This window comes from Rhinolophus hipposideros (assembly GCF_964194185.1).
Source record: "Rhinolophus hipposideros genome assembly, chromosome: X".
Lineage (NCBI taxonomy): Eukaryota > Metazoa > Chordata > Mammalia > Chiroptera > Rhinolophidae > Rhinolophus > Rhinolophus hipposideros.
In genome coordinates, this window is record NC_138046.1 from 37,349,708 (window position 1) to 37,363,120 (window position 13,413).

The window sequence follows — 13,413 nt, forward strand, 5'->3', positions numbered from 1 at the left end:
TTCTGTGCCTCAGTTTTCTCATCTCCAAGATGGGGATAACAGTACCCACCTCTTAAGAAAGTATACATTAAGCACTGAGACCACTGCCTTGTACAGAGTTAGCACTTAATAACTATAAATATTAATAACAGCAGCAGCAGCAGCAGCAACTGACTTTTCAGGCTGGAGCATCACTAAGTAAGCTTATATTTACAAGCCACATCTCACTCTCTGTCTCTGTAATGCCTAAACATACCACCCTCCACTACTCTTTGCCATTCACCTATCCTTGGTTATCATTTTTTTTACCATTCTGTATAACAAGGACAATGTGCCTTTTCATCTACCAACATACAATGCATTTTGAGACCTTCCAAAAACGTAAATGATTATAGTGACAGAAGAATCAATTAACTTAGAATCTCCTACCCTTATGCTACTACTCAACACCCACTAAACATAACTGATTGAATTATTTACAACACAGTGCCCTTTACCCAGAAGTTCTAGTGCGCTGTACTGGTTGTACCACAAACAGGTGATGAACCCGTGCTGCAAAGGTGGGATAAGCAAGAAAAACATTTTACGTCATTACTGTATGTAGACTTGCAAGACTTGGAAAAAAAATCACATAATCTACCGTAAGATATATGGTATAGATAACACGCTTCCAAATACACAACCTTTGAAGAGTTTGCCAAATCTGTCATCAGAAAGCAAGAAAATCTATTAATTAATTACACACTTGCATTTAACAACTGCATTCTTTGCATGTTTTCCAGAATTATTCTATGATAGCTTTTCAAAACATAAATCCAGCCAGCTCTGAAATAGTAGAGTTAGCACTCAATAACTACATAATTCACTACAATTTCTGGTTTTTTAGAAAAAATTTTCATCACTTTAGCAAATAAGCTCTGCTTTAAAACACAATAAAATTAAGTGTGTCAGTCAGATCAGAAACCCAAGCCAAAGAAAACTTCCCTCAAGCAACACATATGAAGAAATGAAAGGGTCTTTGATGCACAGCAAATTCTAAGAGAAAGAATTTTTATATCCTATTATGAACTAAATGTTCATAAATGTTGTATCCCATACCCTCCTTCAAAGTTCATATGTTGAAATCCAATCCCCAAGATGATTATATTAGGAGTTGGGGCCTCTGGGAGGTGATTGGGTCATGAAGGTGGAGCCCTCGTGAATGGGATGAGTGCCCTCATAAGAAGAGACCAGAAAGCTTGTCAGCCCTCTTTCTCCCATGTGAAGACATAAAGGGAAGTCAGCTAACTCCGACTTTGAAGAGAGTCCTGACTAGAACCCAACCATACTGGCATCTTGATCTCAGGATTTCCAGCTTTCAGAATTGTGAGAAATAAATGTTTGTTGTTTAAGTCACATGTCTGCTGTCTATGGTAATTTGTTAGAGCAGCCTGAAGAAATTAAGACACATCCCAGATGCTCCAAGCTATAACTGGCTTGTCAGAAACAGACTGCTGAATACTGCTGACAAGGGCGACAGCCTTCAGCTTCACACATGAGTATGGGTAGAGGGTCAGGATTGTATATGTACAAACCTGGCAGCCCAGGCAAAGGGCATTCTGTATTGTCCAAGGCGGCTGCACACTTGCTTGGCTGTCCTGTGTACCTTCTGGGCTGTCTAAGGTCAGAAATAAGAAGATAGGCTCATATTTATTCAAACTACCAGGGACTCACCTAGAAAAATAATTTCCCCAACTTACTGATTGATGTAAAACATCAAAATATAGAAAAAAATATACAGAAACAGCTACAAATGAAGCACAATATACAATGGCTACCCAAATTCCAAGACCAAAGTAGTATTTCTTAAAGGTTTTGTGTTTTCCCATTAACAGAGCATTCATCAAGATATGTAAGAACAGACAATATAGATGTAGGGCACATTTTGGACTAACTACCCTATTGGGAAAATCTTAAACATTTTTAATGTGTATTTCCTTTTACATATGAGCAAGCAGACTCTCATCATGCTTGGGAGAACTTTTTTCTCAAAACAGTTGACCTTTTTAATCCTAAGGCAAAAGCCAAGTGACCAAGAATCAATGCAATTAGTTCAGTGTGGGCAGGGTCCTCTGTATGCACAGGGACTGGGAGGTGACAATGCCTAGAGGATCTCAACAGGCTGTGAAATGCTGGCTGCACAATTATCCATAGGGATGAAGAATGCTCGAGGCTTTTATCAATATCGTTGAGACATTTTTTTTCTTCACAAATTAGTCACATGTCTCCTCAGCACCTTCCACTTCATAAACGCTATTCAGATTCACAACTAAATGTCACATACAGCAGATGGACTCTTCATAAATACGCAGGTGCTGGAGAACTAATGAACTGTGCCACAAACACTTTCCCTCTCTGGGCAAGTCTCAGTTTTCTCATTTATACAATGAGAGCAGTAGAGTCAATCAACAATTTCCATAAGTTTGGATTTCAGGGTCCAGAAATTTGGATGATTATATGGGTTGCAGACTTTTAATGTTGCCATTTGAAAACATGAACCGGTGAAAACAATCCCTACCACTTGCTCTACCAACATTTCACGAAAGTTAGATAGGTGTGACATTCACCAAGCAGGAAGGGCAAAAATTTCAGAATAAAGGACACCCTTCGAACTGAATACGTTTAGCTTCATGAAAGTTCACTGTCTTGTCTTTTCCCACTTCATCATCATGCAGGAATAAACTTGAGTACAGACTGGCACTTGGGAACTACAGGCCTGGATCATCTTTCCCCTGCCAGCTCCGACATTCTAGGGCTATCTGTAAAACAGGGTCGCCACCGCCAAGGAGACTGTCAATGAGCCGATGTTACTGAAAAACCTTTAGTCCCTATTTTCATAAGGCAGCAGAAATCAGATTATCATGTCAACAGAACATAAAAAGTCATGTTCAATCATTAGCATGCACACTCACCTAGTACACAGTATTTTCATGATATACTCTGTGGTAACAGAGTAAGTTTTAGGTTTTGGTTTTTGTTTGTTTTTGAGGGGTCATTGACAATCGCATTTAGGATATCAGTAAAAAGCAAATTCTACATTAAGCTGAAATGTTCATAAATGATCTTTATAAATACCTTTGCTGGGTCTGAATTTTTGATGTAGGGCTCCGCACAGTGTGCAATGTTTCCCTGGAGCACCTTTTCAATTCGTGCAACTAGAAAAATTTCAGGATGTGGGTTCGTCACTGAGAAAATTCCCTGGGGGAAAAAATGACTTCCATTAGATTGTTTTATATAACCTCATACATACAGTTGTTCAATTAATGATTCCTAGTAGTGTTTAGCATAGATTTTTGATAGTCAACAAAGGATCATGTCCAGGATCCTAAGAAACAGATAGCATTTTCTTTCATACAATGGGTTGGGTTTTTTTGTTTGTTTGTTTTTTTGTCACCAATTTCACATCTATTAGTCCCCAAAGCGCAGGTGTCATCCTTGCTACTTAGCCTCTTGTGTCTGGCTGTCTTTGCAAGTTGCATTCTTGGACCTAATTAACACAATGTGTACTGTTTGGCTTAACTGGCATGTACTAAAATAATATGCTTTTCTCAAGTGGAGCTGGAGAGACATTCACTCACAATTAATACTAACTGCAGCTAAGAGGAAGAAAATACGCTGTTGCTCTGTGTAACCATTTTCAAATTGCGTAACATAAAAAACTAAATCATCCTGTAGAAAGCATTCCTTTGTGGCAGATAAACAGCTGTGGGGCTTTGAATGTAAATGTAGGGGAGAGAGGATCCAAACCTTATTTTATTCCTGGTTGCTTTATTTAAGGGTACTAATGTAGATGCAACCAAAGTTACAAAAGTTTTCTTTGAATGTATGTGGAACAACCATGCCACCCTGTCTAGCTCAGCTCCTTCCAAATAGCCTGTGAGTTGATTGTGTCCATTGTTTAAAGGAGCACCACACAAAGGAATGCAAGAGGAACAATCCATGACTGGGACACTAGCTACCAAGTTTTGTTTTTCTAATTGGTGTACTACCAACTGTGTTAATATAGTCTTTCCAGTTTTCAAAGCATTTCAGACACGTGATCTCATTGTTCCAGATAAAAGCCTCTGTGGTAGACAGGGCAGAAGACAAAACTGACTATAAGACACGAAGTAATTCCTTCCACAAACCAACAGCTTGCAAGGATCCCAGGTAATGGCTGATCCAAGTTTGAACTCTCAAGCAGCAATCATGAAACAAAGTGGTTAAAAACTCTCAGGAGCCAAATTTCCTGGGTTCAAATTCTGGCTCCACCATTTATGAGTTTAGGCAAGTCACATCTCTACGTCTCAGGTTTCTCATCTATGAAATGGGGATGATGATAGTACTAACTACTGCATAAACTTCCCATGTGGATTAAATGAAGTCATACCCATTAGGTACCTGGTTATTACTAGAGTGGCCCAAAGCACCTCAAGGTCACAAAACTGGATTTCTGGTACTGCCAGGAATTTGCTTCAGCTGTGAGATGCAGCTGGCAGACTGCCTTCAGTGTAACCTCAGGCTTACCGATTGTCACATAACTGTGCTGGGTGGTTTTTGTGCATTGTCTCACTTAAGTCTTCATAAAAACCCTCAAAGCAGATACCAAGATATACACATTTTAAAAGTCAAGAAATTGAGGAATGAAGGGGTTTATGCAGCAAGTAAGTGGGTGAAGAAGATTGTGGCCAGGGCTCCCAGACTCCATAGCCCATGCTATGCTGCTTCTCAGCCTTGAGGCCTGTGAAGCCAACATCTCACACAATGAGGCTGGATGAGAAGAGTAATACTGATTACTGCTATAGCTACTGTCCACTGAGCACCTATGGCTCCCCATTCCCAGACTCTCGGCATTTCCATACACTGATGCCAGCAATGAGTATTATAATTTAAAACGATTTGACAATTGATAAAAGCAAGCTGCTTTCTCTTATTTATCTGTGATGACTATTACTGCTGCCCCTACTAGCAGCTACATAGTATGGAGCAAACATGGTGGGCCTGGTCCAGTGCCCAGTGGTTTCCAGCACCCCTTGTCTGAGCCTCTCAACAGCCCTGGGACAAGGGTGCTAGCATTAACTCCAGTTTATAGACGAGGATGCTGAGACATGCAGATGTTTATTTTTTAACTGACCAGAGATTACAGTGTAGGAAGATACTCTTTGGAGTTGTTTTGCCTTTTTTCCAATCAATTTCTAGCCCTGCCCTGCCCCCAAAACACAGAAGCGTAGCCAGAGAAAGCCAAGGAGGCCCACTCCTGAGGGCTGGGAATCTGGCCTTTTAGGACAAGGCCTCTGGCTGAGCCCTGCTTCCTCACCAAGGAGGCATGGATGTACCTGCCCCCCACAGAGTGACTCTTACCCACTTCAATGCATCCTCCTTCAAAAGAATGGGTCACCCCCCTCCCAGTTCCCAGCACTTATATAGGCCCCTAGGGCATGGCAAGGCATGTGGTAGGGGGGCTCTGCACCCTTTCACCAGCCCAGTAACCGCTGCCCTCCAGGAGGGAGCCCACAGAGTCACAGAGAGGCACACCCCCAAGAGTCAGCAGCTCCCAACCCAATCTTGGGGGACAGGGCATCTGGGAAGGAAATGCCAAGAGGCTGAGAGTAAAGTGACTGTCACAGGGACCATTTGGTGTCAGGGAGGCAAAACTATTCAATGGACCCAACTTTCTCAATTTTCTGTGGTCACCCTGTTGCTCCTCAGGAAGCCACTGAGAGAAAGACCCTGAGGAGCAAATGGGGAGGGCCTAGAATGGCCCCAAAACACTCACCGTCAACCAAGCCCTGGAAGCTGCCTCTTCATATAGATAATGCTGCCACTTGAATAGCCTTGCTGGAAGGGATAGGACTGCCAGACAGCCCTTTCCAGCAGTGCTGGGGAATAGGGTTCTTCCCTCTCTCTAGGGTGACATGAAAGGAGTACAGTACAGGAGTAAAAACCTGTGTCTTTTACGGAACCTGCTAGACCTAAGTTCAGGTCCTGTTCCTCATCTCATTAGCTCTGTGACCTTGAGCAAGCCACTTGACTGCTTTTGTGCCTCAGTTTCCTCATATGTAAAATGGGGATAGTAATAGTACCTACCTATTTTCAGTCTGTCTCCTACACAGTACTGCTTCCTAGTCCTAAACAGGAAGAAGTTGAGAAAAAGACTTCTTCAAAATGAAATGTTCGACTCTTTGAAATAAATGACCACTTCCTGGTATCTTTAGCTGATTTGAAAAAGGGTGCAAAATGATAAAGCCAGTAAAGGCCACGGCCCATCATTCTCACCTGTCCAGTTCTCAGCTATTCCTTTGAGGCCTCTCTTAAGTCCCACATCTTTTGTGGAGTCTTCTAAGTAAACTCCCGACCACTGACCGTGCCTCACATTCCAAACTCTTCTACTACCATTATGTTATATACTTCAGCACTTAATTACATTCTGACTAATATTGTTAACTGAGGTCTTTTAAACAGTGCTAGGTTCAAACCCTGCCAGCACCACTACTGGCTATGTAATGGTGAACAACTTACTTAACCTCCCTGAACTGCAGTTACCTCATCTGCAAAACAGCAATGATTATACTATTTCACAATGATTATACATATTTCCCATGATGATTCCATGAGACATCAGAGGAAAATTCTGGCACACGAGATACTCAAAAAATGTTGATTTTCTTCCTGACCTAGATTACAAGTGGGATGATACCTGAAACCACAATTTAAACTTTTTGCATTGAACCTATAGCTGAGTACATTGAAGTAATATAGTAAATACATTGGCTTAAAAGGACTTATTTGATACTATGTGGGAAATTTTAAACATATCATTCAAAAGCATGTTCACAAAAATTTGTAACACTGAACATGCTCAATCTCTTTCATTTTTAATCTATTTTTTCATGTTTTATTAGTTTCAGGTGTAGAAAACAATGTAATAGTTAGACATTTATCATTTATATCCCTCACACAGTGATTACCCCCCTCGCCCCATCTATTACCCCTCTGACATCCCATACAGTCGTTATATTTCCACTGTCTTTATTCCTAATGCTGTACTCCACTTCTTTTGACTATATACATAAAACTATAGATGACATTTATTATTATTCAGGTGTACAGAACAGTGATCAGACATCTATACAATTCCTGAAGTGGTCTCCCTAAAAAGACAAGTGTCCATCAGGTACCTTACAATATCTTTACAACATTATTGACTATAGTCTCCAAACTGTCCTTTGTATCCCCATGGCAATCTTGTGGTTACTGACTGTGCTTTCTAATCCCCTCACCTTCTCCCTCATCCCCAGCACTCCTCCCATCTAACAACCCTCAGTTTTTCCTCTATATCTCTGAGACTGTTTCTGATTAGTTCGTTCATTTATTCTTTTCTTTAGATTCCACATAAGTCAGATCATATGGTATTTGTCTTTCTCCGTCTGACTTATTTCACTTAACATAATGTTCTCTAGGTCCATCCATATTGTTGCAAATGGTAAGATTTCATTCTTCTTTATGGCTGAGTAATATTCCATTGTAGAAATGTACCACATGAGATACCACCTCGATCTCTCTTTTAAAAGCATAGGACACTGTAGTGGAATGTTCACATGTGTGTTACTCACATGTCATGTGAGTAACAAACTAAGGGGCCATAAGGGAACAAGGGACAATATGTGAAAAAGCTACCACAGACCTATAGTCCAAAGAGGGTAGTGACAGCACGTGCAAAGTCTTCCCCTACCATTTGGCAATCTGTATCAATACCGTGTTTCCCCGAAAATAACACCTAGCAGGACAATCAGCTCTAATGCATCTTTTGGAGCAAAAATTAATATAAGACCCGGTATTATGTCATATTACATCATATTATATTAGACCCAGTCTTATATTTTATAGTAAAACAAGACTGGGTCTGATATTATAGTAAAATGAGGCTGGGTCTTATAGTAAAATATGACTGGATCTTAATTTAATATAAAGACGCATTAGAGCTAATTGTCCGGCTAGGTCTTATTTTGGGGGAACCACGGTAAATATAATCTTTGACCCTGAAAACCTCAGTGCTTGGAATTTATTCTAAGGAGATAATTCAACAAATGAGCTAACATGTACACACGTGGATGTTCAATGCAGCGTTATTCATTACATCTAAAAATTAGAAATATGCTAACGATCTAAATGGAATACCATATTAGCCTTCAATAAGAATGTAACTGATCCAGAAATATTGATATAGAATGATAAATATATTAAATAAATATAGTAGGTATAAAACAGCATGAATATGATACACATTAGGTATACCCTTACACAAACTGTATGTCTTCATACATACAAAACAGAGATGTCTAGAAAGATGTTCACCAAAATGCTAATAGTGGTCATCTATGGGTGATGGTTTTTACTTTCTTCTTTATACTTTTTGTATTGATTAAATTTTCTACATAATAATGCATTTATCTTTATAATCAGAAAAAAAGAAACATTTTTATTTTTTGAAAAATAAATCTCCTTACAACTCGAGCTGCTTTGTTCTTATGCTTCTTCCTACTTTAATTCTATCCAGACTCTAGTTTCCTTTCAGTTGCAAACGTCTGGAAGACAATCAGTTGTGATCTGCCTCACCTCTTATTGCTACAGGTCTGGTCAGAGGTCAAAATGGCAGAACTATTAGGCTCTTCCTACAGGGGTTCTCTGCACCAGTAGGACAGCACAGAGCAGTATTACACCTGTGACACAAGCAGTTCCCTCCACTGCTTTTCAACCAGAACTGTGTCTGAAGAGCTTTTATGCTCTATTAAAATTACATTCTTATGGTGGAAATGGAAATTAGGAACGGGAGGTTATTGTAGGGTCTGTTTTTTTCCTCAAAGAAACAAGCCTTTCAAGCACCTATTGCCTTGCTCAGAAGAATGGGTGTACGAGATCTGACAATTAGGTTTGCGAACTTGCCACCATGCACTAACTTTGGCAGCACTGTACAAACAGCTTGGTAAGGTTTCATAACTTTGGTATATCAGTGTCTCACAGCTGTGTTTGTGTTGACGTGTGGCGGTGTCTTGCTGAGTGGCGTTCATTATTGTTGTTGCATGTTTTTGTATGCCGTCGCGCGAATGTCTGAGCTTGAATTAGAATGCACAAACATTAAATTTTTTGTTAAACTTGGAAAGAGAGGAAGTGAAATCAGGGACATGTTAGTCCAAGTTTATGGGGATAATGCCATGAAGAAAACAGCAGTGTACAAACGGATGAAACGTTTTTTTTGAGGGGAGAGAACAGGTCACTGATGAAGAGAGGTCAAGGCGGCCAGTAACTAGCAGAGCTGACAAAAACATTGCAAAACTTCATTGAATTGTGCATCAAGATCGCTAGCTGACTGTGAGAAGCATAGCAGACCAAGTAAACATCGATAGAAAAACAGTTAGGAAAATCTTAACTGAAAATCTTGGCATGAGAAAGGTCTGTGCAAAAATGGTCTTGAAGGAGCTCACTGATGAACAAAAGCAAGGGAGAGTCAAAGTTTGCCAAGACCTTTTGGAGAGGCAAGATGATGTTTTGGGCTGTGTAATCACTGGTGATGAAACATGGGTGTATCAATACAATGCTGAAACAAAGTGTCAAATTGCACAATGTAAGTCAGCCAATTCTCCATAACCAAAAAAGTTCCATCAGTCCAAATCAAGAGTCAAAACAATGTTGCTAACCTTTTTCGATATCAGAGGGATTATTCATTATGAATTTGTACCAAGTGGACAAACAGTTAATCAAGTTTGCTATTTGGAAGGCTGCATGAAAAAGACGAAAACAACCTGAACTTTTCACCAGCTCACACGGCACTGTCTGTGAGGGGGTTTTTAGCCAGGAAACAAATAACTGTATTGGAACACCCTCCCTACTCACCTGATCTGGCCCCTAATGACTTCTTTCTTTACCTAAAGGTAAAGGAAATATTGAAAGGAGGATATTTTGATGACGTCTAGGACATCAGAGATAATACGAGGACAGTTCTGATGGCCATTCCAGAAAGAGTTCCAAAGTTGCTTTGAAGGGTGGACTAGGTGCTGGTGTCGGTGCATAGCTTCCCAAGGGGAGTACTTCGAAGGTGACCATAGTGATATTCAGCAATGAGGTATGTAGCACTTTCTCTAGGATGAGTTCACGAATTTAATTGTCAGGCCTCATATGTATATGTCTGTGTGTGTCTGTCTATGTGTGTGTCTGTGTTTGAGTGTCTGGTATGAGTCTGGATCTGTTGTCTCTGTGTGAGCCTATGTGTCTGTGGCTATGTGTGTGTCTATGGCTGTGTGTGTGTGTGTGTGTGTGTGTGTGTGTGAGAGAGTGTCTGTCTCTGTGTCTGTATCTGTTTGTGTATCCGTTTCTGTGTGTCTGTTTGTTATCTGCATTCCATCTCACAAAATACTTCCTCTGAGATTCACATCATGGTCCCAAGGAAAATGTTACTTCGCCAGTGTATTACTAGCATATTTGCTGGTTTCCATTTTTTTCCCTTCCACTTCTGTCACTAGAAAAACACCTACATACAGATCTTACAAGAGATGGAATGCCCATGAAAATACTGGCCTACATGATGAAACAACCCAAGGGTTTCTCTGTTTTTCATTCTGAAGGTACTACCAAAACTGAGATCATTTTTTACCTGCTTTATGTAGCATAACTGAGATTCAGCAATTCCATGAATGAAAGACTCGGGTGAAGAGCTCTTTGCGTTTCCATCACTGGCCAGTTGGGTTGAAGTGCCCCACAGCATTTCACGGACACATGGGGGATTCAGGTCTACGTGGAAGTCAGCTGAAATCTTACAATTGTTCTTTACATCAAATAAAGCAAGATTGATAAAAAATGGTTCAACCTGGGAATGAAGACAATTACATTTTTAAAAGAAAACTTTTTTAGGTGGAGTTGGGGGAGGAACACAAATTACAAAATAATATTTTTTTCATCTGTCAAGTTTCTGTGATTCAGTACCCTCCTGAGTTGAACATTTAGCTAAAATTGCATTATAGCTTATTTGCATAAAAGAAAAAAATATTCTAAATAACAGGCTATCAAATTTTAACTTTTTTCAGGTATAAATAATGTCACAAGTTATAAATTTTTTTACATGATGAGTAGAAATCAGAAGCCAAATTTAAAGAACAACACCAATTGTTCTACGAATAAAATTTAATTCTCTATCGGTTTATTGAAATGACCCCAAAATAATGCCATTATAATAGAGTAGAAGAAATAAATCTTCCCTTTTGTTATGTTACAGCTTACTGGATGATACATTTCATAAGAGCTAATATCAGTCAACATCAAATTACTTGACAAAAGCTCTGTTGCCCCATCAGCAGTTTTGGAAGACATGATTTCTCTCTACAGATGGCATTTGAAAACTGGTCACAAAGAGAACTTTCATGCCAGATGGCATAAAGATTAACTCTTTACACACAGAAAGTCTCCTAGTGCATTTAAGCTACTTTGTAAGGGAATATATCATTGTGGATATTTTCCAAAGATAAAACTTGAACCAAAAAATCAAGATGAACATAAAATGTAGTCTCTCTAGCGATACTACATTTATAGTTTCAAGTATTTCTGAGCAACTCAAATGATCTGTGATAGCTAATAATTAGAATTTCTGTGCAGCACAAAACGAATTCACTCTGAGAACAGTGAGTGAGGCTAGCTGACTGCACAGCATCTGTACCTCTGCATGGCTTTGGTGTTCATTACTCATGGCTATGAGCCAATTTCACAGAAGTCATATTCTCTAGTACAATTCACAAATTTGAGGATTATCCAGGTTCTGGGGACAGATCTCTCTTGAATGCAAAGAGACTATTCTTTCTATTTTGAATAGGTAAGACTTTCATGAGTCTTCTCAAGATGACTATACATTCATATTTTGGCAAAAGAAAGGCATGTATGAAATTCTTCCATGTCAAATTTATTAAAACATATAGTAATGGCATTTTCACCCTGTAAATTAGTTCTCAGTGATAATAAAAAAGGAGTTTCCTTAATACACTGGTTTAAGGGAGGTAAAAGGAAAAGTTATACATACATTTGTAGGTGGTCCTTTTGCATTGTCTCCAATTTGACCCAAGATATTGAAAGTTAAATCATGGCAATTTACCAGGAAACGTTTATTGCACTTTTCTTCAAATGGCTTTATATCAGGTTCAATTCCTGAAAAGTCCAACCTCTACAAAACAAATGATATGAATCATTTCCAAAAGAAAATATGATTCATATTAACATAGATCCACAAGTTAAAATTGCAGAATCCAACAGTCTTCTGTCCGTTCTTCATTTGAATCCTTTTTATTTTTCATTCAACAAGCCTTTGTAGCGCTCTTAGACTAAGGTTCAAACACTGATAAGGAAGTTCTGGAGGGAGATAACTCTGATCTAAGACAATGGATAAGTCATAAGTCTGTACCTTGACCTACAAAGCCCTACTCATATATGACAGGACTTCCTACCTCCCCCCATTCCTCTGACCTCATCTCCTACAACTTTTGCCTTTCCTCCCCACCCTCTGTTCCAGCCACACTGGTATCGTCAGTTATTTCACCAGCACACCAAGTACACTCCCACCTCAGGGCCTTTGCACTTGCTGTTCTTCCAGGAACCCTCCTTCCCTAGATAGACACATGGCTTACTCCCTCATTTCATTCAGTTGGCACTTCCAGACCTTCCTTAACTCAATTAAAAAAAAACCTGCACACTGAGAGTCTATATTCCCTTTCCTTGATTTAGTATCCTAACATTACATTTTTATATTTACTTAGTTGCTTACTGTTTATCTTCCCCACAAAATATATGCTCCAGGATGGCAGAAGTTTTTGTTTCCTTTATGAGCTGTGCAGGAGGCAAAACTGACATGAATGGATATGGGGGCCATCGAAAATGACACAATGGTCTCTAACTTGGAAGATTCGGTAAATTGTGACGTTATGAACTTAATTGTGAAATAAAAATGAATAGCAAATATGGGGGAAGAATGAGTACGGATGATGAGTTCAGTTTGGGATGTGTTGAGCTTGAGGTGATGTTAGTAAGTGGTTGGAAAAATAGGAGAGGTCTGGATTGGAGACCTGGATTTGGGAGTCGGTGGCAACTATAGGTTGAGAAGGAGGGTGGACAAGGCTAGAGCTCTGGTGACCACCTACGTTTAAATGATGAACAGAGGGAGAGGAGAGGCGTCTGCTTAGGAAACTGATAAACACTGAGCTCAGCTTCTAACAGAGCTGGGGGATGTACCCTGCCTGTAATAGATGTGTGTGTGTGTGTGTGTTTACTTTTTGGTCTTTCAAATTTTTTTCAGTTTTTTAAAAAGATACTATGAGTGAAGGAATTCTTCTTAGCAGGGGAGGAATCTGTCCCTCCCCAAAGAAACTCATAGAACCCTCCTCC

General features: G+C 39.6%; 1 protein-coding gene across 2 annotated transcripts in view; it reads right to left on the bottom strand.

Moving 5' to 3' along the window:
• Positions 1 to 13,413, bottom strand: part of DOCK11 (dedicator of cytokinesis 11) — a 267,077-nt gene that overhangs the window by 161,561 nt on the left and 92,103 nt on the right. For both annotated transcript variants that reach the window (XM_081043897.1, XM_081043896.1), the window contains exons 11-14: positions 12,059 to 12,199; positions 10,646 to 10,858; positions 3,094 to 3,216; positions 1,554 to 1,636 (exon numbers count right to left, since the gene is read on the bottom strand). In XM_081043897.1, the coding sequence (XP_080900023.1) occupies positions 1,554 to 1,636; positions 3,094 to 3,216; positions 10,646 to 10,858; positions 12,059 to 12,199 (560 nt within the window). The remainder of the gene's footprint in view (positions 1 to 1,553; positions 1,637 to 3,093; positions 3,217 to 10,645; positions 10,859 to 12,058; positions 12,200 to 13,413) is intronic.